Genomic DNA, 27,500 nt, shown 5'->3' on the forward strand with positions numbered 1-27,500 from the left:
TGAATTTTTAAGCACCGGACATCCTATTCTATTAGCACTAGTTTTTACTGTATTTCATTTTATTCTGTGTTTTTCATCCACAGATGTATGTTGTTTTTATGGGGAGGGGGTTATGTGTTTTGTCTCTTTTCATGTTGCGATTGTTGGGGACACTGAGGCAAATTCCAAACAACTGAGATGTGTGGCAATTCAATATTTTTCTAAATAAACACAACCGCTTTAACAAAAGTTGTTTTATTCTCATGTTTTCATGTAAATAACTTACAACATTGTCTTTTGATACAAAAATAAAATGATATCCAACCAACTTGACACATGTTGGACTCATCCACATCAGACTTAAGAACATGAGAAACTTGTTTTTTTTGCATCATCAACACATGTTGCCTCTTAAATGCTTTAACAGAAGTGTTAATTTTCAGGGACTGACTCCTGCGACTGCTCGTCTACTCTTCACCTGCTGTGATCGGCAGCCAAACAAAAATGTTGCAAACAACATTACGTCACAACACAGAAATAAAGAGCAAGTCAACAAAAGGAAAAGATCATGCAACAGAAGTTGGGGCTGGGCAGTTTCTTCACCAATCAAAACCACACCCGAGGAGACAAGTTGACAAGCAAACGGCCACAAAACAATATGAACAAAAACCTCGTTCCAGTATACCACCTGATGAACAAGTACTTTTTGAATATCTAAATGTGATTTGTGATACAAGCTGTAAATTTGTAATGATTCGTATTACAAAAGAACAGTAAAGAAGTATATTAGCTCTGACTGATACACCGGTATATTGTCATAAAAAAATTCCATACCAACTTAAAGATGCTAAAAACAAAAATTCAGTGCAAATGCACAGTTTCGCTCAACTTCTCCCAGTGTGATTTCTGCAGCGGTCAGTCCTGACAAACATCTCAGCTGTAGAAAACACCAGAGGCGTACAGAAGGAGTAATGACTGAATAAGAGGGTGCGCTGTTGATGGGGCCACGTTGTCCGTCAGTGCTGGTTCTTCATTCCCTGTGGTTTGCCTGCTTTCTTATCCTGCTGCTGCGGTAGTTGTAGCTGCTGCTGCTGGCCCCGACCGGGACCGCTCAATCCTCTGCCACGACCACCAAACAGACCTACACAGAGGCACGAGGGGAGCAGAAGTTAACAACAGTCTGTTAATTATGTGACAAATGTTGTTCAGACAGATTTCCACTTCCACAAAACATTATCACTTCCAGTTTGCCAGATTCTTAAAAAAGATGAAGTTGCAGAAGGCAAGACAAGTTCACTTAGAGTACACAGGGCTGTAGGTTGACTACTCAAGAAATTGTAGAACTCCAAAACTTTTAGTTTTTTTCCTCGCCTGAACAAAATTAACAGAACAAACTATGCTCCAATACCAATATTGATGTTGTGACAGCAGGAACAAACAAATGCCGCTGCAGAAGTCTGAACGGCAGGAAGCATTTCCACTCACCTCGGCCAGCTCCTCCCCTTCCTTTGCCCTGCTGTTTGTTCTGCTGGGCACCTCCACGTCCGCGGCCCTTGGACACCACCTCCTCCTTCACCATGTCAATGATCTCGTCTGGGATTCGCAGATACTTGATGGTGCTTCCTCTGATGTAGCACTCAGGCATCCTCCAGAACTTATCTCCATCCTGTCAGAGGTTAGCAGGAGTGTCAGCTAATCTTAATATCACTTTTTTAAAACTAGCATTGTTTTAGTTTAACTAACAAGTTTCGGTTTAAAACTTTTCAGACGGTAGAAGATCTTTGTGCTATCTTGTATTGTTTTGAATGTGTACTTATTTTCTTACCAAAGTCGCAAATTGACAGGCCAGTGTTGGTCATTTACTGTCATTTAACATTTTGGCAGTTAAACCCACCATCATTTTTATTCAAAATAATCATGAGGGACTTCTCATAAATACAGTCTACTATACTTGTCGGTATGTATTTACCCTTGAGGTGCAGATAACTTCTCTCAGGTTGATGTTCATCCAGTTGTCACAGCTGACCAGGTGACCGTTATACGTCTCCCCGTTTTTCAGCTCCACCAGCTGAGCAGGGAGAAGAAACAAACCAAATACACATTATTTATCATGTTTAACATTTTTTTTTTAAAACATCAACAATTCAACAGTGTTTTTTCCACAGCAGCAAAGGCTCAGTGTCTCCTCACCATCGGGTGGTTCTGGGCAGTCTTCAGCAGAGAGAGGGGAAGCTGCAAAAGGACAGAAAAACATGTCATACAAAGGCATTAGAGTAACAATGATGTATTTGGTAGATGAACGTTAATATCAACATTTTGTCAGGCAGTCCTACCTGTTTTCAATCTATATGAATATCCCTAATATATTAGTTTGATTAACATCATCTATATTACTGACTATAGGGACACTACTTCTCGAGCCACTGGGACTATGCCCTGAATGAAGTGGCTTCTAAAGTTTCTTATTTAAAATTCACGGAGCTCAGTTACTTCACTATGAAAACCACTTCTGGTGCCTTTTACAGGTGTAAATCCCAAACGTTACGTAATCTGTCTACGCGTGGACCAAGATGAGTGACAGACAATTGATCGTTTGAAAGGATAACTACTTGATTTAATTTGATAAATTTAGATTTGTCTTTTCAATGTGAATCATCTTTCTCCACATTAACTGAAGTTACAACTAATGTTTCTTCATATCAACCTTACACTGACTCATGTTATATTCAGGGATTGGCTAATAAACGCAATGCCTGATGATTGTAGTTTGTATTAATTGTGAGAGGTTATAATGCTCAGATCTCCACTTCAGACCATGCAGCACGACACAATGAGGTTTGCTGTGGCTTTGTGTTAAACACACACCGTGTAAAACCCGTGTTTCAGTTAGCCTCGGTAGCTAACTTCACTTAGCTTAGCGCAACGTTGGCGGGCCTCACCATGAGCCGGCGCTTCGCTAACACGAGTATATTACTGAAATCTGAAACACAACCACGGACGTGTTGTGTGAACACCAGAGTTGGATACTCACCATTGTGATTTAATGTCTTTTTGATTTTTGTGTCTTGGTCCTACACGGTTTTACCTCCTCTTGTTCTTCTTCGAGTCTCAATGAGTTTCCGGTGGGGAAATAACCGAGCTATTATAAGATGCTGCCCTCTGGCGTCAGATACACTCACGCACCGCCAAATCCCTTCTAACACTGAACAGCAGGTTCTCTTCACTGAGGTCGTTCCATACACAAGACAAATAAAGAACATCAGATCTTTTGAAAACAGTTTTGGAGTAAAGAGTTTTGGAGTTTGAATGGTTTGTTTGCTGGCTTTATATATTTAGTTATTTTAATTATTGTCTTTATTGCTAAATTGTTTTCCATATATTGTTTGGGACTATACAGCTGTATGTGGGCCCACGAGAAATATAAACATAAAACCTTGAATCTCTCTTGGTTAACGTCTGATAAATCAAATGTGCTGCATCAATTAATGTGATTTTATCTATCTGTCTGTCTATCTGTCTATCTGTCTATCTATCTGTCTACCTGTCTATCTATCTGTCTGTCTGTCTGTCTGTCTATCTATCCGTCCGTCCGTCCGTCTGTCCATCTATCCATCTATCCATCTATCATCTATCTATCTGTCTGTCTGTCTGTCTGCCTATCTATCGATCTATCTATCCATCTATCCATCTATCCATCTATCATCTATCTATCTGTCTGTCTGTCTGTCTGTCTATCTATCTGTCTACCTGTCCATCTATCCATCTATCCATCTATCATCTATCTATCTATCCGTCTGTCTGTCTGTCTGTCTGTCTATCTATCTGTCTACCTGTCCATCTATCCATCTATCATCTATCTATCTATCTGTCTGTCTGTCTGTCTGTCTGTCTGTCTGTCTGTCTGTCTGTCTATCTATCTATCTGTCTGTCTATCTATCTGTCTACCTGTCCATCTATCCATCTATCCATCTATCATCTATCTATCTATCCGTCTGTCTGTCTGTCTGTCTGTCTGTCTGTCTGTCTGTCTATCTATCTGTCTACCTGTCCATCTATCCATCTATCCATCTATCATCTATCTATCTATCCGTCTGTCTGTCTGTCTGTCTGTCTGTCTGTCTATCTATCTGTCTACCTGTCCATCTATCCATCTATCATCTATCTATCTATCCGTCTGTCTGTCTGTCTGGCTGTCTGTCTATCTATCTGTCTACCTGTCCATCTGTCCATCTATCATCTATCTATCTATCCGTCTGTCTATCTGTCTGTCTGTCTGTCTATCTATCCGTCCGTCCGTCCGTCTGTCCATCTATCCATCTATCCATCTATCATCTATCTATCTGTCTGTCTGTCTGTCTGCCTATCTATCGATCTATCTATCCATCTATCCATCTATCATCTATCTATCTGTCTGTCTGTCTGTCTGTCTATCTATCTGTCTACCTGTCCATCTATCCATCTATCCATCTATCATCTATCTATCTATCCGTCTGTCTGTCTGTCTGTCTGTCTATCTATCTGTCTACCTGTCCATCTATCCATCTATCATCTATCTATCTATCTATCTATCTGTCTGTCTGTCTGTCTGTCTGTCTGTCTGTCTGTCTGTCTGTCTGTCTATCTATCTATCTGTCTGTCTATCTATCTGTCTACCTGTCCATCTATCCATCTATCCATCTATCATCTATCTATCTATCCGTCTGTCTGTCTGTCTGTCTGTCTGTCTGTCTGTCTGTCTATCTATCTATCTGTCTGTCTATCTATCTGTCTACCTGTCCATCTATCCATCTATCCATCTATCATCTATCTATCTATCCGTCTGTCTGTCTGTCTGTCTATCTATCTATCTGTCTACCTGTCCATCTATCCATCTATCATCTATCTATCTATCCGTCTGTCTGTCTGTCTGGCTGTCTGTCTATCTATCTGTCTACCTGTCCATCTGTCCATCTGTCCATCTATCATCTATCTATCTATCTATCTGTCTGTCTGTCTGTCTGTCTATCTATCTGTCTACCTGTCTGTCTGTCTATCTATCTGTCTACCTGTCCATCTATCCATCTATCCATCTATCATCTATCTATCTATCCGTCTATCTATCTATCTGTCTGTCTGTCTGTCTGTCTATCTATCTGTCTGTCTGTCTGTCTGTCTGTCTGTCTGTCTGTCTGTCTGTCTGTCTGTCTGTCTGTCTATCTATCTATCTATCTGTCTGTCTGTCGGTCTGTCTGTCTGTCTGTCTATCTATCTATGAGGGAGACTTCTACAGCACAGCGCGTCATCGTGCGTCACACTTCTGACGTCATTACGTCACGTCGCACGCAGCGTAAACACCGGCGGTCTGATGCCAGAAGAGGCGTCAGTTGTACTTGTGTGTGTGTGTGTGTGTGTGTATGTGTATGTGAGAGTGTTTGTTGTCGGGTCTCTTTTCGGTCCGTGGTTGGAAATAAAGAGCGGCAGTGACACGGAGGAGCAGCGGAGCCTCAGGCCGGGAGATGGACAACAGTAAACGGACGGTGGTGGTCACAGGTCGGTGTCTCTTCTTTGTCGTGTCGGTTGTTGTCGGTCGTCGTCTGCTGGCGCTTGAAAAAAGTTGTGGAGTGACAGGAACGTTAATGGCGTCAGGCTGTTGGTGCTCCAGCTGCTTTCTGCTGAGGAGAGCGTCGTGTTGACTCGCTCACTGTTTTCTCAGGTCTCGTGTCAGTAGAAACTACTGACCAGCAAGCTGACATCATCCCTAGTGCTAATGTCTGTTGTCTTTTTAAAAGGCCCTGATGAAACAATACAAAGTGAGAGAGGTGAACTTATATGTGGAAAATCCATATACGTGGAATTAATTCATTTGTTGTTGTCTCTTAACGTCCATTCTTCTTCTCTGTAGATGAAATGAGTCATTTTAACGTAAATGCATTAGCTCATCAATACCAACGCTTCTTTTAACAGCCTATTTAACTCATATGTGCCTGGGACAATGTCCATAAAAGACAATAAATAAAGCAGAAAAAGTCAGTTCATTTTCATGAGTACAACTGTCAGTGCTTCATGTTTCCTGCTTTAGTCTGATTCAGTCCTTTAATAACTTTCTAACAAAGAAGAGAGTCTGAGATTTACTTCTTTGCTGCTTTTCATTATTAGTTTCATCTACTGTCAAACACTTTGTTCTCAGCACCAGGTCTCTTCACAGACAGGATGTCCTTACAGACAATGTGGTTACAAGTTAATAACACCAATAACCAACCAATGATTCTGTCCCAGTATTCATATCTTGCTGTCGTGTTTTCTGTATGGATCCTAATCTACCCTGTTTCCTATTTAACTTAACTTTGCATTTTAATATCCAAATCTGAACCCATGTTGTTCTTGTCAGTAGCATCGTACCAAAGCTGTTTTGAGTTTAGAAAAAACAACATGCTTCACTCTGTGTTATTGATGTAATGTGACTCATCTCCCACCTCAAGTGCTAAACTACTAAAAACGACTATAGCGCAGGGTAATAAAACAATATCAACTATTAATTGCAATGTAATCTTCATCAATAACGATATGTGTTTTGCTCTATATCAAGTATTCAAGAAGAGTTTGAAACCACAACCTTCACTCAGGAGTTAAAAACAGTCTTTAAAAGAAATAGTAGTGACTGATGTAAACATTATTATTATGATATAATTTTTGGCCATATCACCCCAGCCCTGAACACGACCCTCTCCAACAGTTAATGTGAGCGGAGTTAACAGAGACAGTGACTTGGTGTTTTCAGACAAAGGGGTGCGGAGGCCGGCAGACCCAGCTGATCGAAGATGTGCAGATTGCCTGGGAACTGCACCTTCACAATAGCTGGCCGGCTGGCAGCTGCTGGCCCCTCTCGCTGCTCCTTTTCAGCCGCCTGTCAGACAGACCGATCCCCCCCCACCTCTCCACCCAACCCCTGGGGACCCACTGACCCTCGGAAATGTGGTGGAGGGGGATCAGTTATAGATCCCTGTATAAACAAGCCTGAGTGAATATCGGCTGCTGCTGCATTTCTTTTATTGTACAGGTCACTTGGAGCGGTGCAGGGGGGAGATTTTTAGTGATTGATTTTACAGCAAATCTTATGCAGCAGCTTCTCAGTCTTTTAATATAGAAATTAAATACAAAAGATGTTTTATGTTTGGTGAAAAATCTACAATATTGGCAGTTTTGCTGGTAAAGGTAGTGGATAGTGGAATAGGTCGGATCATCTCATTTCATATTGGTAAAGAAAGGTTCGCTGTACTCACATATGCTTTTCCTTCAGAATTGTTCTGTTTGCATTTGCAATAAAATGTATTTCAGAAAGAAATCTCTCTGAAATCACTGGTCAATACAGCATCATTTTCGTCCGTTGTAAAAACCAAACTGATTCCAAAGCTTCATTATTAGAAACATCGTGTAGGAGAAATGAGTCATCACCAGCACAGCATGGAAGCATCTCAGAAACTCAAATAACTCCCATGTTTTGTAGGTTTCGGGCCTTTTGGAGAGCACACGGTCAACGCCAGCTGGGTCGCAGTGCAGGTAGGTTTCACCCCTCTATACCTGTCTGTTAAATTAAATGTAACCTTCACCTAAATGATATGAGTAAGCTCTTAGATGAAAATATCTTAACTTTTGAATTAGCAGTTGATTTTGTTTGTAATTCACATTATTCATTACACTGACGAAAACAAATCCTTCGAAGCTTCTCCAAAATGGTGTTAAGATAAAAATATCAAAGCTCATCATGTCTGTCGTGTTATTAGCCAGATGTGTTCCTGTTTGTGTGACAGTTTTATGATGCTCTGATAGTTGCCGGCTTCACACATGTGCCGCAGAGTGTCCCAGAGGTTCCCTGTGTCCTGCTGGCGAAACTGCATGTGGGGGATGATGCTGGTTGTCAGGGTGTCTAGACGGACTTGATAAGGATATTAAAGGCAAACAAAAGGCCGCTTTGAGGCGGGGTCACAGACGTGGTCAGAAAAGCCCCTTTTCAATACAAGTGGGGGTCAGTGTCCAGAGCAATTTGTCCTGCAGGGAGATAGGGGGAGGTGCAGGTCGACTGGCTGTGAATCAGATACACATTTGTCATACTTATGATATGTTTGACTGCATCTTTTATTTCTTGCTTGATTATGAAAGTGGCCGAGTATTGCAGTTCATTTATTTCTACTTATCTTATTTTTAGAGTTTCAAAATATACCATCAATTTCCCAGAAACACGTAGATCACCATTATCAGTTCTAAATAGTTTAGTTTTTGTGAATACCTGCGTTCTTATTTGTTTTTGAATTGTTTTTGAATTATGTTGGATCTTTTTTTATTTATACTGTATATTTTTTGCTTTAAGAGGCAAAGGTATGGACTTCATTTGTGGAAGTATGGCTGCCAGTGGGAAATGAGAGAACAGATTAATGAGGCAATTAGCTGAGTAGAGGTTTCTTGCATGATGTCACCTACACTTCCAAGGTGCATGGAGAAGGAAATAAAGTACAAAGCCGCTAAAACTCTAATAACACTTAAACAGAACGATTGTATCGTCAACCTGATTAGTTTTAGCCTGTTTCTGTATCAGGCTCATCCTTATGGGGCAACGAGCAAAGACTGCTCTTGCTAATCTACACACAGTTAGTTAGGGGATCTTTTAAGTTGAGATGATTTTGACGCACATAGCAAAAATTTAAGTTCAATGCTTGAATATTATATTATTACATTTTTTAAATGTTTATTTAATCAGACAGTTTCATTGACATTTCTTTTCCAAGAGAGAAATGAGAACAAGACAGTCAACAAAAAAAAGCACAATTACAAATTGTTACAAATACCATACAATTACAATACAAGGAAAAAAGATACAGTTCCAAGAGTCAAACAAGATAATAAAGCTCTATATAAATAGAGTTTTTCCTAACTTATGTATGGGTCTGTTTTGTTGACTGCTAATTGCTTTCAATGTTAGACTCTGTATATAAACAAAACAAGAACTGTTGAGCTTGACATGTTATAGTTGTCCTTGGTTTTAGCATAATTTAAATTAGCATCCAACTTATTTGTGATTTCTGAAGCTTTCAACCACATTTCATGGCAATAAGTTCTCCATGTCACAGAGAACTGCACTCTCCAATGACACCTGAGAACAACGCTGAGAAAGATGCTGTTGTGGTTGAAAGCTTTGAGGACAACCCTAACCCAAAGTAAATTTGAATACTTTGTCAAAATCCAGAAATGTTTCAGCGTTATTCTTTTTTCTTCACCCTGTCAGGAACTGAAGAAGCTGGGACTGGGCAGCGAAGTGGACCTGCATGTGTACGAGGTTCCTGTAGAGTACCAGACAGTCCAGAGTTTGGTTCCTTCATTATGGAAGCAGTATCATCCGCTGGTAAGAGGAGAACGTGGTGTGACCTGTACACGTTGTTCTTTGTGATAATTGGATCTGACAGGCCCAGAGAACAATCTGATAATAAGACATACAAGGCACACATGCTGAACTAAATTTAATTATATACAATTATCAAATTATGCAACTAATTAGTGGCTTGAGTGTGTCATTATCTACATGGGCATTAACATTTACAAAAACTGGTTCACTTGAAATAGCCACAGATTATTTTTTGGACCCGAGAACATCTTTGGTGTATTTACTGTAAATAATTTGTATTATGGTACATTATTTCCGTAATTCTGACTTTGTGATTTTTATTGGATTCTTTGCCAGTTGGTTGTTCATGTTGGAGTCTCAGGAATGGCCACCACTGTCACCCTGGAGAAGTGCGGCCGAAATAGTGGCTATAAGGGTCTGGACAACAGCAGCTTCTGTCCTGACTCACAGTGTTGCATTGTGGGAGGCCCAGACTGCATCGACTCAGTTATTGACATGGAATCAGTCAGTAAGAGAGTGACCGCCTCGGGGCTCGGAGTAGCTGTGTCTGTCTCCAAAGACGCTGGGAGGTAAATTCATTTCTCCAGTTAGAATCAGCCGATTGTTCTGCCTGTCACCTCTGGACCTCATGCAGGGACAGAGGCTGATTCATGTGTTCAGCATCACTCTGTTAAACACATGATTCAGCCATACAAGTGCATTTAGTTTGACAGAATGACTGACATCTTAGGTAAATGCTTGGGTAACAGGGTCAGTAGTAAAAGTAGGATGTACTATTGCTTAAAAGGAACTCAAAACTATTAAATCTGTGATCCATACATTTAATTATACAAATTGATAATTATTTTATTTTTGTATCCACTCTTGGAATAGTTTCTCTAGTTTTCTATTTATTGATGAATATGAACACCTTTTTTATTTAGGATACTAACACAACCTGGGTTTTATCATGCGGTATACAATGCAGAAACTTTTGCAAGACATTTAACATGATTTTGAGTGTGTGCACCTGGGTGTCATCATGTTTACATCCCCACACAACTCACTCTATAGCTGTCCCTTTCACAGAGAGGGAATCACATGCACACGGACATGTTCTAACGTTAACGTGCAACCACATGGGTACATTTAAAAAAAAAAACAGACGCTCAGATGATTACTTCATTCTTTGCCCAGGATGCCATAATTCCACTGTATGGTAAATAGTATTTGGCAGCTTTATTCATGTTTAGAATCTTTAATACATAACCTTTAACATTTTAATCGTGAGTAGGATGTTCTGCAATCAAATATATGGTGTACTCTGGTGGAGAAACTGTGTAATGGCAGCACTTTTTACAGTACTTTTTACCCTGTTTCCCTCTCTGACAGATATCTCTGTGACTTCACCTACTACACGTCTTTGTACCTGAGTCACGGCCGCTCTGCTTTCATCCACGTGCCTCCTCTTGGAAAGCCTTACAGTGGTGAAGACCTGGGTCGTGCACTGAAGGCCATCGTCCAGGAGATTCTGGAGCTTCTTGACCAGGCTGAGGAGAAGCTCCACTGCCAGCAGCACTTCCACTAAGTGACCTCCGGATGCCAACCATCCTCTCTCCAGCAATCGCCACACAAGAGAAATTGCACTTAACCACAAGTAGCCAAACATCCTCCTTTTTAAAATCTTTGTCTTTATTTGGACAAAATGAAAACGTCAGCATATAGAACGTTTTCAGTGTTTGCTTCTCTTTGTTTTAGGTTTTAGGTTTTTGCTTATTGTTTTTGCTAAGCCTGATTATTTGTTATGTTTAAATGTCTCCCGATGGTGAGAAGATAAAATGGGAGTTTGAAGACAACCCTTAGTCACACTGAAACGTAAGCCTTTCTCCCACTTCCAAGGAATATGAAACATTTTGACTTTGACATTTTGAACATGGGAATTACTGTAGGACCACAAAGAAAACACAGCAGCTATGTGCTGCTCCTATTTGTTCATATGCAGTTCAAATAGTTCCAGACGGTTGGTAATGTGGCAAATATCGCAACCTTTACCCCAAAAGTGACTACTATTATTGCACCTTATAGGGTTAGGGTGATTGAATTGGTTATAGAAGTCACATTTGGGGAAACTGCTATATCTGCTTTATACAATTAGATTTTCTTCATCCTTAAATTTTGAGTTTCCATCTGTCACAATATGTTTCAGTCAACAGATGTTTACACCTGGATGTCTGTAAATGGTAACTGAACATGATACATTATGTAGAGGTGTTTAGATTTAAGCTGTAATCTAATTTCAGTTCCCTTCAGATACTTTTCCAGCTGCTCTATAGCCCAACTGTGCTGTTTCACATTTTATGTTGAGTTGTTTCTTGAGTGCTTTTTCTTTATAAGAAGTTGTAAATTTGCCTTCTTTTACAAAGGTTATTTTAATCAGGGAACGGGTTGGTTCCAGCTCATCTTCCCCCAGGTTTTCGGCCCAATTCTGACAGGAAAATACAAAACAGATTCTCCTGGGATCTGGCCCCAGGCTGTGCAATGTTATTTTACAGATCTCAGGTCTGTCAGTTTAGGAGATTCATGTTGTGGTTTTGTCAAACTTCTGTTAGAGTTGCACAATTATCTGAGAAAATATTGACCATTGCAGTTATTACTATAAATTCCATTTAACAGAATTCTTCTGAGTGAGGTGTGGGTTCAAATGTTACAAACACGCACACACATTGGATTGTGGCAAAGAACTGACATCACAACACTGGATTTCTGGGTAGTAAAATCTTTGTCTCTTGATTTAGGGTAGCTGTGTCCCATCAGAGCCGTTTTATTTCAGATCTTACACTATGTTTAAAACCAGTGATTTGTCTTTTCATCGTTTCGTTTTTTTCAATAATTGTGCAAACCACATGGGTATAAGCTAATGAAAGCTTTCAGTTGCTCCCTGCATTGAATCACATGTAGCTGAAGATTTGATTCGATGTGAAGTTTGACTCTCTTCAGCCAGAATTGGGCCTGGACATTTATTTCTGTAGCACTTTCTTTATCCACTTTTACTTATTCTGGAATTTGAACCGCATTTTTCAAAGAATTTGTATGTTTTATTTTATTTTCAGTCACTTTAATTCGAAATATGTAGCTTTCCAGATATTCACACACATCCATCCCATGTTTAACCTCCCTTCCCATTAATTATCATTATGCATGTGTGGTATGCTTTATAGGTGACTTATGCTTTACTTTCCTGAGCTTTGGTTTGTTCAACCTGCAGCATATTCTTTCATCGTGTCTGTGATGGTGCCACAGTCCAGGTGTCAAGCTTCTCTTTATAATATTTGTCTGGTTCACTGTGTTCACGAGCATTTTCCTGACGGCTGAGCGGTCGCTGAGTACGTCCGACAACACCAAACACAGCTTCCGTTTTATATGTTTCAGTAGTAAATGTAGCATTGAACGTTGTATATGCTGCTGCTGCACCCCCCTGTGTATCACCAACAACACTCCCTGTTTAATACAAAGATGTAGTGTGTATATATGTATATATGTATATATATATATATATATATATATATATATATATATATATATATATATATATATATATATATATATATATATATATATATAAACTGCCATACCTAGTTTTGAGAAACTAGCATCATCTGACATTGAACTGAACAGGATTGAACTTCATCTCAGACTTTGAGTTCTCATCTCAGCCTTTGGCATTTACCTCCTGTCTTGTTGATGTGGTTTAAAACTCTTCTGGAAATATTGCAAATTTTAGAAATAAATTTGCAGGTGCTAGTATTTTACTGTGTGGCTTTACAAGTGCTGAGATGTGAAAGAGTTGTGGAGGAGCTCCCCCTAAAAAATGTGTCCGCTCTCAAATGTGAAAGCCTCGAGTTTACGTACGAGGTGACCTCTGACCCTGACTCTTTCCTGTGCCTTGCTGTTGTTTATGTGTGTTATGAGGCCTTAAAAATGCTCAGCGGGTCAGTTCAAAGATATATTACTGATTCTGTCCAGTCAGATGTGTGGCTACCTCAAGAATACTTTTTATCTCTGTGCGTGATCTGTTGTACAATAACATAACGGCTCTGTGAATTATTGTGAGTTCCTGTGTTTAGGGAGTTTCCTCTGCCTCTGACATTAACATAGCACTGTTACAATAAGTAATACTGGCTTTGTAAAAGAAAAAGCTTTGAGGTAAAGAATTAAAGGATCATAAATAATGTTTGTGTCCAATACTTCAACTTTGTATTTTTCCACCAGTGTTTTTTTATGAAAAACGGTTCAATGTCTTGTCAAATGTACAAACACACAGTTGTATTAAAGGTGCCAATCAAAGATCATAGATGTGACTTAGAAGCACAGCTCTGTCTTAAATAATTGGCCTGATTTCTGCACAGATATGGTTTAAGTCTCCACACAAGTTTTTTTTATACTCAACAAGCATGTTGTTTGAGAATACATTAGTAAACATACTGCTTTTCTACAGATATGTTTACATCACTTTGTTAGAACAATGGATGGTTTGTTGTTAACAAAACCCTCTTTCAAAATCCATCATTTTTTTGGGACTTGTGATGTGTTTGGCTTTGACAGAAAAAGTGGCTCATAAATTTATTTATGCATTTAATTATTTTTTGGTGCTGTTGACATGTTGTACTCTGAACATGTGCATAGTTTGTATATTTTGAATATGTAGTCATCAAACGGCAGCCACACCATAGCTATTTCATTCTGAATGGGACCGTGATCTAACTCTACAAAATGAACTACAGGTTATTTGGGAGTAAAACTTGAAACTAGAGACCAGGATCTTGTCAGGAAACCAGTGGAGTCGCCCCCTGCTGGCCCTTAGATACAATGCAGACTTAAAGGCATTCCACGTTGGCTTTACTTTCCAGACCCAGAGTCCAGGTCCATGCAGTCTGTGGTGTGAACTGGATATTTATTTTGAATGAAGAAACATTAGCATCGTAAGCATTATCATAGAGGATCGCCACACTTATATGGTAAGAATGTAGCTGTGCACTGTGTGTGGGCTGCCCAGCGAGCCTCTGGACAGGGTCAGGGGAGGCTCAGTGAATGAAGGTGGAAAAATGACATTAGTTATGAAATGATCTCTTAGAACAGCCTGTTTGTGATTACTGATTAAGTTAACACTTCAGAGATACAGTAAAGAGTGTGTTAACGGCACTCTTTGCTGCTGTTAACACTGCAAATGTCCCCATTGTGGCACTGATGAATGATCATCTCATCTCATCTCATCCATCTCATCTGCAGTAGTTCTTTGTAGCTGTTTGGGTCTCCGGAAAAAACCTCAGAGTGAGGGCTCTTCGCGGTGGTGACGTGCCTCTGGTCCACAGTTACGTCACACGTCGGGACGGTCTGTGACGGAGCCGCCGGATCAGTCGAGCTTCTCATCGGTTCCGCTTGTTGTCCGGGTTCAAACTCAGACCCTCGGCCCAGACCTCGGTCTCCCGGGCGTCGCTTACGAACACAACACCGCGAGGACTAAGTTCATCCACGGGCGAACTACCGGAAGTCGTTGAGTGAAGCGAAAGTGTAGAGTCGAGATGAGCGTGGAGGCGTACGGGCCGAGCTCCCAGACCCTCACCTTCTTGGACACCGAGGAAGCGGAGCTTCTCGGAGCGGACACCCAGGGCTCCGAGTACGATTTCACCGACTTCACGCTACCCAGCCAGACGCAGACCCAAGGCCAGACCCAGAGCCAGCTGGACGGCCAGGTGCGGGGCTTTTATTTTCACGCGAAGACGCGACAAAACCGCGGTGTACTGACGTTAGCCGCGGCTAGCTCATCCGCCACCCCGCTATTATTGGAGGTTAGCAGCTAACGGCTAACTGTTAGCTTGCCGCTAGCTAGAAACCCTCGTTAACTAAACTCGTAAAGTGACATCCGGTGGGTTTTTGTTGGGTTTGTTTCGACCCGCTCGGTTTTGGCGGGTTCTAACTTCGTCAACAAAATCCAAGCGTCGAGAGAACTGACAACACGTCAGCTCACATTTAACTCAACTGGCTTTTTCCGCGCTTCCTAGCGGCTAGCTGCTAATCGTTAGCATCGGGTGAGTTTTCTTTTGGTAAAGCTTGTGCTGTGCTGCAGGTCAATGGTCCTGATGAGGCTCTCCTGAACGGTGGAGTGGAGGACTCCGTGGCCAAAGCCAGTCAGCTGCTGACCGAGCTCAACTTCGAGGAGGATGAGGAGGACACGTACTACACCAAAGACCTGCCCGTGCACGCATGCAGGTAGAGGAGCCGCACCATGCCGGGACCTCAGTGTCCTGTTTACCCCCGAAGACACCATTTAATGTTCACTTTGTGTTGAAACTGCTGAAGACAGGCGGTGGTTCGACTGTACGATCTAGTCAGTAGTCTGTGCTGCATTTGACCCGAATGGGATCGTACAGATGTGTCTCTGTTATGTAGCCTAGCCTGGATTTCAAGTTGTATTTGTCACATGCAGTTAGCACAGGCTCGACAGTACAATGGAAGGTGTTGGACAAGAAGAACCCGGTCAGCTCAGCAGTGCAATACTTATATTAAAGTTAAAGCCAGCTAGAAAGAACTTACTAAAATAAATACAAAAAAGTCATATATAATACAAAACTATATACATTCAAAGGTGCAGTGGGACATTCGTTGCAAATGAAACTTTAACTATGTGTAGTGTGTGAGAATAGTTAATGCACGTGTGTGTGTTCATCAGTTGTTTCACATTTTTCCAAATAAAGTGCAAACGGGCAGGGAAACAGATGTGCAGAGGGTTGTTAGTCATGAGTTTAGGAGCCTAGTCCCTCACGAACCTAGAACCTCATGTCATTCATATAAATGAAGTCGACAAAATCGTTAAAAAAAACACGTGTCCTTTTATAACCACAGAAGTCTACAGCACCTCCAAGTCAGCAAAGTTGAATCAACACCACACCACACAAATTGGACAGTATATCAGTCAGGGTGGGTTTATTTGCAGAACTGTTGAATTAATATTACCTAGTTGCACCTACGAAACAGAGTTAAGATTACTGAGGAAATGGTCTCACTGCTCTTCTTTTTTCTTTTTTTAGATGATTGCATGGTAATGTTATAATATTACTTATTTTCTCTGTGGCTCTTGTGGTTCAGTGATCACTAACAGTTCCCTGCAGTTCTCATTCAGATCTTTCCATACATCACTAACTAAGCAAATGTTTGAACAGACAGCTATCATGGGGACTCAAGCCCTCACATCTGAGAAGCTGATAACATTGCATTTTTTTGCATTTTTGCTGTAAATAAATGGCTAGAGTGAGTAATATATTATCAATATAGTCAACAATGTAATCACTTAAATGACAACTTGTTGCATCTCTTCTAGATATGCAGTAATAAACAAATGTGGAAAATTGTCAATGTTGCTTTTGCATAAAAATGATGACGACACAAAGAAATTTGCAGGGTAAAAGTATTTATAGAATATTATTATATTATTATATTGTTAAACTTTACATGTAAGATACAGTCTGCTATCCCCTCGGACACTAATCCAGCCTGTTGTCCGTCTGGCATCACCTCACTTGGCAGAATGTTAATTTAATATTGCAGTAATTCACATGCGTTTTTGATGGTATTTTTCAGCTACTGTGGTATCCATGATCCAGCATGTGTGGTGTACTGCAACACCAGCAAGAAGTGGTTCTGTAATGGACGTGGCAACACATCTGGCAGGTGTGTAATGAACTCCTCATCTGACAGTATTTCGATAGACCGGAATAACAAACATTGCAATAACTTTTTGTCTCTAGTAAAAATTTGGACTGTACGTTTGTAATTAAATGTTTTAAGTTTCGCCCACATCACAATCAGCCAGCTGTGAATGCTCAGATGATGTTGAATGGGTATAAAGAGAGCTCTGCATGATGTAGTTTAAACAAGACTTTTCATTGTATTTTCATTGGTAAGGAACCGTGTTTAACTAACCAAGTTTATTTCCTGTCAGCTGTTGACATTTTCGATACACTAACCCATTTGTTTAAAAACTGTAAAATGATGCCCGGTGTCTGTCCTGTCTTTGTACTGTAAGTCAACACACTACATAAACTGTCAATTGATTTCTGCTGCAGTGCTGCCACAACAAGTGTCATTGAGTGTGATTTTCTTTTTCTTTTTCTTCTTTTTCTTAATCATCTGACTCCTGTTCTCTTACTTCCAGCCACATTGTGAACCACTTGGTGAGAGCCAAATGCAAAGAGGTGACTCTGCATAAAGATGGGCCACTGGGAGAGACGGTGCTGGAGTGTTACAACTGCGGCTGTCGAAATGTCTTCCTGCTGGGCTTCATCCCGGCCAAAGCTGATTCCGTGGTGGTGTTACTCTGCAGGTAGGTGCTGGCCGGGCAGTATGTTTTAACAGTGACAGTTCAGTTACCAATGCCCTAAAATTCAGTATTTGTTGGTCAAACAGGTTTCTTGTGGACAACTTTGAACCTCTTATCATAAGTTACTCTGAATCATCAACTGAAAGCGAAACATGCAAATTCTTTGCATCCTGAGGCTCCAGTAACTGACGCAGTCCCTCTGAAATGCCTGAATAGTCAGTCAGATGATAAAAGTAGCTACCTTATAAATGTTTATGGCTGCAAAACGAAATTGCCTGGTCAGAATTAGACAATAGAAACTAAAACATTTTTCTGAAGGCAAGAAAGTTAAAAGCCCATTTCCAGAACTAGCTGTGCAGTACATTATCCCAATTAAAATGAGATAAAACACGACCAAATCAGTAATATGAAAACCAGAACATGGTTGATAAGAAAACCTGAAATTTGAACTCGAAATCTATATTACCGAGCAGACAATGTTGCGATTGAGAAACAAATTGTCGGTGCTCTTGTAAAAATGTAAGTTTCCTCAAACTTGTAGTTGGTACTGTTCTACATTTTGTTACTTATCAGCCAACATGTTTGTCAACATGTCTTTGACAAGCTTGTAGGAAGAGGAAGTTGTACTGATTTATATCATGTTGTAACCCAAACTATGACTGTACTCAAGGCAGGAAAAAATCCTCTGCCATAATCTGATTACTGCAAAAAACCCACACATAAATTGAACGTAATCCAAGTTCTCTATTTTTCTTACCTTGTGTCTCCATGCAGGCAGCCCTGTGCTAGCCAGAGTAGCTTAAAAGACATCAACTGGGACAGCTCGCAGTGGCAACCACTGATCCAGGATCGTTGCTTTCTGTCCTGGCTGGTGAAGATCCCCTCGGAGCAGGAGCAGCTTCGGGCACGCCAGATCACCGCCCAGCAGATCAACAAGCTTGAGGAGCTCTGGAAGGTATGTGCCTGATGACTGAGCAGTGTCAACAGAAGTTTGAAAACTTAACTAGAGCTGGTTAAGGTTTGGTATCTACCTGTTGAATTCCATTTTTAAGAGGCATCTGCAAGTGAGAAAGGGAATCTTTTTGTGGATTTTAAATTGTGTGATGAAGTGAAGGGCTAGTAGTTACCTTTTCATTCCTCACAGGACAATCCCACCGCCACCTTGGAGGACTTGGAGAAACCGGGCGTGGATGAGGAACCCCAGCATGTGCTGCTGCGGTACGAGGACGCCTACCAGTACCAAAACATCTTTGGCCCGCTGGTCAAACTGGAGGCTGACTACGACAAGAAGCTTAAGGAGTCCCAGGTACTTAAAAGACCTCAAGAGATCCTGGAGATTCTAACTCACAGAATAGTGTTTATCATTGATTGTCCATGTCCTTTATTATTATTTTGTAATGCTGCATTTAAAAATGCTGCTTAAGTTGAGTTTTTAAATTTTTTTTATTGTTTGCCCTCTCCAGGAATCTTGTCACAGTGATATTAAACATTTTACCTATTATTCATTTGTTGATAATATATTCCTATTTTTCTTTTGTAGACCCAAGACAATATAACAGTCAGGTGGGACCTGGGTCTGAATAAAAAGCGGATTGCCTATTTCACACTGCCCAAGACGGATTCAGGTGGTAATTCGCTGAGTTTGACTTCCTCCATGTGGTTCTGTGGTGCTGATAGAGCCCCTTCCCGTCCCTCTTCAGTTGTCAGAATTGCACGAAACCTCCCCTGACCCTGCATCTTTTGGTGGCATGTGTGCTTGGTTTTGTCCTTGCCTCTGTTTTTTGTAGTGGGGTTTTGTGCTGTTTTATAGGTTCACGGTATTGTATTGTTTGGTTTGAGAACATAGCTTATGCTCCTTAGTTTTTTTTGGGGGGGGGGTTGAGTAATTAAGGGCTTCTAACATGTGTCCTTTTTATCAATCCCAGATATGCGGCTGATGCAGGGTGATGAAATCTGCCTGCGATACAAAGGAGATCTGGCCCCGATGTGGAAAGGCATTGGTCATGTCATCAAAGTCCCTGACAGTATCCTTTATGCAGATTACAGCACATGCTCCATTACGTTAATGTAAAACATAACCATCTACCCCCACTTACTAGACATAATGTACAGATAATGCTGAACTTCCTTAACTGCCGGTTTTTAAAGACTATGGAGATGAAATTGCCATCGAGTTGCGGAGCAGCGTTGGAGCACCTGTGGAAATCCCCCACAACTTCCAAGTGGACTTTGTGTGGAAGTCAACTTCCTTTGACAGGTAGGCAAAACTCTTATACCCAAAGATGTGACTGGAACATTTAATTTTGATTTCTTTAGTCATAATATTATTCTACTTAACAGGAATATAGTATAATGCATATATAATACAAAGTTTCCTTGATGATATAAATAATTGTTAATAACTGACATTTGTTGCTGCAGGATGCAAAGCGCCCTGAAGACGTTTGCAGTGGATGAGACTTCTGTGTCTGGTTACATTTACCACAAACTGCTGGGCCATGAGGTGGAGGATGTCACCATCAAGTGCCAGCTGCCAAAGCGCTTCACTGCTCAGGGCCTGCCTGACCTCAATCACTCACAGGTCAGACCTCACTGACCAGATTCCCCTGTGATCAGGGGGATTCTTTCTCAAAATAGACATGTGTTTGCTTTGGCAACATCTGACCATAACAGTTTTTTTCTAAATTGCTCTACACATTCAGGTGTATGCTGTGAAGACGGTGCTGCAGAGGCCTCTCAGTCTAATTCAGGGTCCTCCCGGCACCGGAAAGACTGTCACCTCTGCCACTATTGTTTACCACCTGTCCCGACAGGGCAATGGGTAAGAGTTGTTATTGCGGTACTCTCAAAAAATATGTGATGTCATTATTTTTTTTTATCAAGTAACAGCATTTACTGTTCTTCTGCTAACTGTTTTTATGGTGTATATGTTTGTGTGTCCTGCAGCCCAGTTCTGGTGTGTGCTCCCAGTAACATCGCTGTGGACCAGTTGACCGAGAAGATTGACAAGACTGGACTAAAGGTCGTCAGGCTGTGCGCCAAGAGCCGTGAGGCCATCGAGTCACCCGTGTCTTTTCTGGCTCTGCACAACCAGATCAGCAACATGGACAGGTCAGAGGAAATGTCCTCCACACACGAGACCTCTTTGTGAATTAGTTCATAATTAATTGTACGTCTAGGGAACTGGTGCTCAGTCAGAATAATATTTGATGTCTAATAGAGCTTCAGTCATGATAAATGTCAAATGTCTTTGCAAACAATTGCAACTGTATCCTGGGGGAAAAACTGAATCTAAAATAATTTACTTTTCTAAATTTAACTTGACGGCCTTGATCTTGAGCCATGACATGTTGCAAACATTTCTCTAAGCTTCCACCACCACATGATGCGTGCATTAAAATGATTTATTAATTAGATCACAGACTGGTAATATCGAACTAACATTTAACTACCACCCTGATTCGTCTTTGCCTCCACAGTATGCCTGAGCTACAGAAGCTGCAACAGCTGAAGGATGAGACTGGTGAGCTGTCGTCTGCTGATGAGAAACGCTACAGGGCTTTGAAGCGCACCGCTGAGAGGGAGCTGCTCATGGTGAGGAGCATCTTCAAAGTGTCATACCAACATTCCAACTCAAAACTGTGAATGGGGTCAATCTACAAAACAGTCTGCTTTCAGACAGTTTTGACTATGCATTCAAAAATAATAAGTAATCAAAAGATATCTTAATATTAAAAGTCTATAAACTGTCTTCCTTTCTTTTTGTCCAGAATGCTGATGTGATCTGCTGCACCTGTGTCGGGGCTGGAGACCCCCGCCTGGCCAAGATGCAGTTCCGCTCCATCCTGATTGATGAGAGCACCCAGGCCACTGAGCCGGAGTGTATGGTGCCCGTGGTGTTGGGAGCCAAGCAGGTACACGCCATGTTTGGCTTAAACAACTTATAATGTTGAGATGTCTTCAGTATAATGTTTGGATCAAACTTCAAATTTGATTGATTGGCTCTATCAATAATATGATATGAATAATATTACAGGTGCATATTCATACACGTCTTTTGACATGATTTTAGTACTGTTTGACTAATCTGGATTTTAGCTTTTAAGACCCAAGAAAAGTTAAAATAATTGAATAATAATCTGTGTAAAATGATCTTACAGTTTTATAGATTGTTTTAGACTAATAATCTTTCCATGGTTAATAAGAAATGTTTCCTCTTAACCCACATGTTGCACTTCTTCCTCCTCACAGCTCATTCTGGTGGGCGACCACTGCCAGCTGGGTCCTGTAGTGATGTGTAAGAAGGCAGCTAAGGCAGGTCTGTCCCAGTCCTTGTTTGAGCGCTTGGTGGTTCTGGGCATCCGACCAATCCGCCTGCAGGTCCAGTACCGCATGCACCCTGCCCTCAGTGCCTTCCCTTCCAACATTTTCTACGAGGGCTCCCTGCAGAATGGCGTCACCGCAGGTTTGTCAAAGTTTAGCAGCTCATTATCTGGTTTAATGGAGGGACAAATTAGTTTTCACTTTAGCTGGAACCTCACCAGGTAAATGAAATTCTACAAACTCCTTAAAAGACTAAAACCATATTTAAAATATCCTTGCCTTTCGCAGCTGACCGCATTAAGAAGGGCTTCGACTTCCAGTGGCCACAGCCGGACAAGCCCATGTTCTTTTACGTGACTCAGGGCCAGGAGGAGATAGCCAGCTCTGGAACCTCCTACCTCAACAGGTAATATTCTTGCGTTACTTCATTCATACATAACATGCAAAGTGATTTTAATGCAATGACGGGGAAAGGGCTAGATGAAGCCTCCCTCTGTGTTCATTGCCTTGTTGGAAACAGTACAGAGTTTAGTTTGTAATATTTATATAGACCCAACACCACCTGATCACAAGATGATGATTGTTTTCATAATCACCGCTACATCCTCCCTCTTCTGTTTGAGGATTGCAAACACACTATGGGCTGTTCGCTCGCAGCATTCACACCCCAACCAGTAAGGCAGCCATAAACAGTTGCAGCAGTTACTTAAATGACAAAGAAAGTCTTCCACTTGTCAGCCATGATCAACAGAAATGTCAGGGACATAGACCTCATTGATGCAGGAATATACTTTACTCAAAGTGAGATTAAATTGGTCCCATTATTTTATTTATTTCCCTTAACCTTTAACAGTGCAGGGAAACTCATGACTAATTGCGTTCATTTATTTGCAGCTTTATAAACTAGAAAATATCTTCAACCATATTGTGCAGGCTGTATAAAGTTGATTCAGAGCATACACGCTTTGTCTTAAAACCACTATGAGTCTACTCCCATGAAGTTGTGAGGTAATTTTTCCTGCTGGTGTTTTTAAGGACCGAGGCTGCCAATGTGGAGAAGATCACCACCAGGCTGCTGAAGGCTGGAGCCAAACCCGACCAAATCGGCATTATCACCCCATACGAGGGTCAGCGCTCTTACCTGGTCCAGTACATGCAGTTCAGTGGCTCCCTGCACACCAAACTCTATCAGGTACCACACAGATCTGAGAAGATGACTAAGTAATGTTTTGATTAAAAATCGTGTCAACTGAGCAAAAATGGTCTGAGTAGTGGTTGTTTTCCCTGAAAGCCTCACAGAAATTATAAAAGTTTATTAAAATTCAAATGGACGTAATTCTCCCTTAGTCGATGGAGCATTTACTGAAGTTGTCAGCATCACTCCTCATCCCCGTCCGTGTCATGTTCCTTTCCAGCAAGTGGAAATTGCCAGCGTGGATGCCTTCCAGGGCAGAGAGAAGGACTTCATCATTCTCTCCTGCGTCCGTGCCAATGAGCATCAGGGCATCGGCTTCCTGAATGACCCTCGTCGTCTCAACGTGGCGCTGACCAGAGCCAAGTAAGATCCTCAATAAAACTGTTAAAGCTGTTAAAGCTGGCACAGCACACAGTGCACTTGTTAGACCTTCATGTAGAAGCAAATTTAGGAGTAATGAAAATCAGATACGTACTCTTTTTGGCAACTAGTCTCTGTAAAGTTCACCTGACTAATTCTTTATGGTGACTTAAACACTCATATTATCCCCTTTGTAATAATCTTAATTGAAGTTAGACATGCCTACTCATATAATTTTGTTCATAGTAGGAGGAATCAGACTACTGGAATTTCAACACTCAAAAACTAGTGCCAGAGTAATTTGAATTCGATGCTGTCATCACACAAAATGGACTCAAAGTAGTTTCAACATTTGCCCCACAGTCTCTGATCAGCAGTCTTATGCTCGTGTGTGTTGTGAATGAAGGTATGGTGTGATCATTGTGGGGAACCCGAAGGCCCTCTCCAAGCAGCCGCTGTGGAACAACCTGCTGAACAACTACAAGGAGCAGAAGGTCCTGGTGGAGGGGCCCCTCAACAACCTGAGGGAGAGCCTCATGCAGTTCAGCAAGCCTCGCAAGCTGGTCAACACCATCAACCCTGTGAGTGGAACCAGCTGTGCAGATATTGTACTGTGGAAACGTACATCAGAAGACAAGATGGCAAACTGATTCTGACTAAGCTGTTAAGAAGTGTTACTGTTTTATTTTCTTTAAAAAGATTTAAACAATAAATTCACTCTGAATATTTGCGGTTTTTCAGTCCCCTAGATGGCAAATTCAACATCTTCAGGCTTTAGACCACTAGCCAGAAAATACCTGATATTTGGAGACACTAACTTTGGCTCTTTGACATTGTTATGTACATTTTTTTATGCATTGAGATTTAACAGACCAAGTGTTTGATGGGGCAACAGTGACAATAATTGTTAGTTGTAGCCCCAAATCTGAGAAAGTTTGCAACTGTACTGAATGGAAATATGTGGTGTTTTCCAGGGTGGGCGTTTTATGAGCACTGCGATGTATGATGCCCGAGAGGCCCTCATCCCTGGCTCCGCCTACGACCGCAGCAATGCTGGTATGGACTATTTATTTTTCAGTACATTGTGGTGTGACACAAGACAATAACTTAATTCAAACTCTGTTACCTACTGTGTATTTACATGAGCCATGTTATATGTGTTTTCTTTCAGCCGGACGTCCGTCCATGTACTTTCAAACTCATGACCAGATCGGGATGATTGGGGCCGGCCCCGGTCACATGGCCGCCCTGAATATCCCCATACCCTTCAACCTGGTGATGCCTCCTATGCCTCCACCCAGCTACTTGGGTCAGACCAACGGCCCCGCTGCAGGTAGACCCGCACTGAAATAAAACAGTGGCTGAAAGTGTGGAAACTCGGGTCCACATCTTAAAAGGGGAATAATGAATAATGTTGGTTACCTTGTCTGTTTTATTTTTTTCCCTCATCAAGGTCGTGGGGCTATGAAGGGTAAGCCTGGGCGTGGCGGGCGGCAGAGGGTCCGTGGCTCTGGGAACCAGGGCACCGGTCAGGGTAATGGACCAAACAGCCAGGTCAGCCAGGATGGGGCCTCCCAGTCCTTCTCCCAGGGGCCACTGACACAAGGCTACATATCCATGAGCCAGCCCTCTCAGATGAGCCAGCCTGGCCTTTCCCAGCCAGAGCTCTCCCAGGTAACACATCCATGCTTAAGATTTGTTCATGATTAGTATACTATATACTATATTCTACTATATTTTCATTAGTTATCAGTTGTTTTTTTTTTTAAATACAGATAATGGTAAGTTGTCCCTTTTTGTAGTCCTTAAAATACTTTATCTCACTAGTGAAACTATTGTTGAAATTCCTTTGCAGCAGACAGAGGCAGGAAGTAACATATTAACTCTGCTGCGGAAATCACATGATCATGTTTACAGCACCCCCGACACAGTCGTCAGCTCTTATCACAAACACACTTCACATCTTTATTGGAGTTTAGTGCATGTCTGACAGAATCTTATGGGAAAGGTTTGCATTAGAATTGAAGGAGTCCTGAGTTTGAAGTGGTCTGCTGTAATATTGTTGCTGTCCTCTTGTTCTTCAGGATAGCTACCTGGGAGATGAGTTCAAGTCCCAAATTGACGTGGCTCTGTCCCAGGACTCAACTTACCAGGGTGAACGTGCGTATCAGCATGGCGGAGTGACTGGACTGTCACAGTATTAAAGTGTAAGTGTATTCAGGTTTCTTCAAGGGTAATCAGGATTTCACTGTGATGTTCTTGCTGGAAGAAACTTTTTTGTTTATTGACAAAACACTCACCAGGTCACAAAAGCCTTTATAATGCTCATTATGAACCTTAAATGATCGACAGAGATAAAACATCACTTTTCAAAAGCTTAGCTCGGTAAACTTCTCGCAGCTGTTGTGACTTTTTAATTCTCTATTTCTCTTTGGACAAAAACTAATGAACCCTGCATTGTGTCTTGCAGGATGCTTGAAGAAGGGAGCTAGGCTTGAGCTGAGCTTAGTTCATCAGCTTTTTAATCTGGGAAATAATAAAAACATAAAATGGATACCTGTTTTCCTCTGCTACAACCGAAGCACCACCGAGTGAAAGCGACGGGATAGCGAAACCAAACCAATGACCAGCGAGAGAAGTAAGAGGGTAGAAGAAGAGGGCTCGAACAGATGGGCAGGGAGATGGCAAGAGAGGCCGAGTGAACAAGCGAGAGGCAGGGACCGATGCCCGTGCGTAGTGAAGGAGGGAAGTCGAGAAGATGGGGGCGTGTGGTCGAGCTGCCGAGGGAAACGGGAGACATCCTGACGGTCTCTCGTGGGAATCCAAATGAGGCTCAACTCCTAAACAAAATAACCCACCCAACCCCCTGCACCTCACTGTCTCCAGGAGAGAACGGAGAAGTTCTTACAGTCATCTTCAGAGGAGGACCCAAGTCCTCCCACCTGAACCTGAAGAACAAGTTCTCCAAACCTGGACCGACATGGTTGCAGAAAGCCTTCAAACAGGCAACACACATCCCCATCCTAAGAGTCGGTTGGTTGCTCAACCTGTACGATGTCCCAGACTATTTTAAATTAGGTTTCTCACGGGAGGAGAGCGGCACCAACAGTCATCTACTGGGCCCAAGAACCTCAGCAGCCTCAAAGAAGCAGCGGTCGACGCCCTCTTGGAGAGGAAATACAAACACGGTTTCTGTGCTTGATATTGAGGAGGCTTGAATTGAAATACCTTCCATATGCCTTGAGAACCACCGGTTCAGTCACAAGGTCTTTCATGGGGTGGTTTCGACCACACGCCAGTGGTGGAGCGACGCAGGGATTTCAGACTTTTTGTTTTTTCAAGGCATGAGGCGCGAATCCCTCCGATATCGCGATCATCATGGGACAGTTTTCTTCTCTGAAGTACCTTTCTTATCACAGAGCACAAAATTGCAAAAAAGTCATAGAAACTATCAGACATGACCAGCATTGAATATTCAGCTCAGTGTCATTTGATGTTTCAGCGAAGGCTTTTTCCTTATTTTAATCTTTTGAACGCAGGGGTTGTTGATGTCCGGCTGTGCTTCGTGACCAGATGTCTTCTTTTAAACAATCTGTGTACGCTTAGATCGGCAAATGCTTGAGCGCTTTGCATCGAGTGACTCCTCAGGGGATTGTGGACTGACCACACTCATCACGCAAATCCCTGCTCGAGGTAAAAGAAACCAAACAAGAAACCAGGGGCGAGAGGAGGAGGAGGAGGAGGAGGAGGAGGAGGATGATGATGATGATGATGATGATAGTAGTGGAGGCCGTGGCAATCAATCCACCACAGGTAAGGAGTAGAAAAGGAAGGTGGCTGAGGAAGAGGAGGATGAGAGTATCCACATCTGGAAAACAAGTTCAGGTCACTGAGGGTTAAACCGTTGAACACATGTG

At 41.7% G+C, this 27,500-nt stretch overlaps 3 protein-coding genes across 4 annotated transcripts; 2 read left to right on the top strand and 1 right to left on the bottom strand.

Moving 5' to 3' along the window:
• Positions 1–215: 215 nt before the first annotated feature.
• Positions 216–3,120, bottom strand: lsm4 (LSM4 homolog, U6 small nuclear RNA and mRNA degradation associated). The gene is made up of 5 exons (XM_034583956.1): positions 3,011–3,120; positions 2,170–2,211; positions 1,949–2,047; positions 1,465–1,645; positions 216–1,120 (listed from the first exon to the last, which is right to left on the bottom strand). The coding sequence occupies exons 1-5, from the start codon at positions 3,011–3,013 to the stop codon at positions 996–998; spliced, it is 450 nt and encodes a 149-aa protein (XP_034439847.1). The 5' UTR covers positions 3,014–3,120; the 3' UTR covers positions 216–995.
• A 2,198-nt stretch (positions 3,121–5,318) lies between these two features.
• Positions 5,319–12,861, top strand: LOC117760714 (pyroglutamyl-peptidase 1-like). Its single transcript, XM_034583955.1, has 5 exons — positions 5,319–5,508; positions 7,463–7,515; positions 9,236–9,352; positions 9,689–9,921; positions 10,724–12,861. Exons 1-5 carry the CDS (start codon positions 5,475–5,477, stop codon positions 10,917–10,919), a joined length of 633 nt encoding a protein of 210 aa, XP_034439846.1. The 5' UTR covers positions 5,319–5,474; the 3' UTR covers positions 10,920–12,861.
• A 1,811-nt stretch (positions 12,862–14,672) lies between these two features.
• upf1 (UPF1 RNA helicase and ATPase) lies at positions 14,673–27,317 on the top strand. Of its 2 annotated transcripts, none has more exons than XM_034583949.1 (24): positions 14,673–15,081; positions 15,456–15,598; positions 16,967–17,056; positions 17,541–17,708; positions 18,480–18,660; positions 18,850–19,011; positions 19,246–19,333; positions 19,631–19,729; positions 19,854–19,962; positions 20,127–20,286; positions 20,408–20,526; positions 20,652–20,816; positions 21,185–21,299; positions 21,476–21,619; positions 21,957–22,170; positions 22,317–22,434; positions 23,064–23,220; positions 23,444–23,586; positions 23,990–24,164; positions 24,558–24,639; positions 24,755–24,916; positions 25,037–25,257; positions 25,668–25,790; positions 26,054–27,317. In XM_034583949.1, exons 1-23 carry the CDS (start codon positions 14,911–14,913, stop codon positions 25,785–25,787), a joined length of 3,306 nt encoding a protein of 1,101 aa, XP_034439840.1. In that variant the 5' UTR covers positions 14,673–14,910; the 3' UTR covers positions 25,788–25,790; positions 26,054–27,317. The 2 variants fall into 2 exon arrangements, with proteins under 2 accessions (XP_034439840.1, XP_034439842.1); XM_034583951.1 differs by having other exon boundaries at positions 14,911–15,081; positions 19,246–19,330; positions 26,054–26,195.
• The last annotated feature ends 183 nt before the right edge of the window (positions 27,318–27,500 follow it).

The sequence above is a fragment of the Hippoglossus hippoglossus genome, chromosome 4 (assembly GCF_009819705.1).
Source record: "Hippoglossus hippoglossus isolate fHipHip1 chromosome 4, fHipHip1.pri, whole genome shotgun sequence".
In the NCBI taxonomy this organism is placed as follows: Eukaryota; Metazoa; Chordata; class Actinopteri; order Pleuronectiformes; family Pleuronectidae; genus Hippoglossus; species Hippoglossus hippoglossus.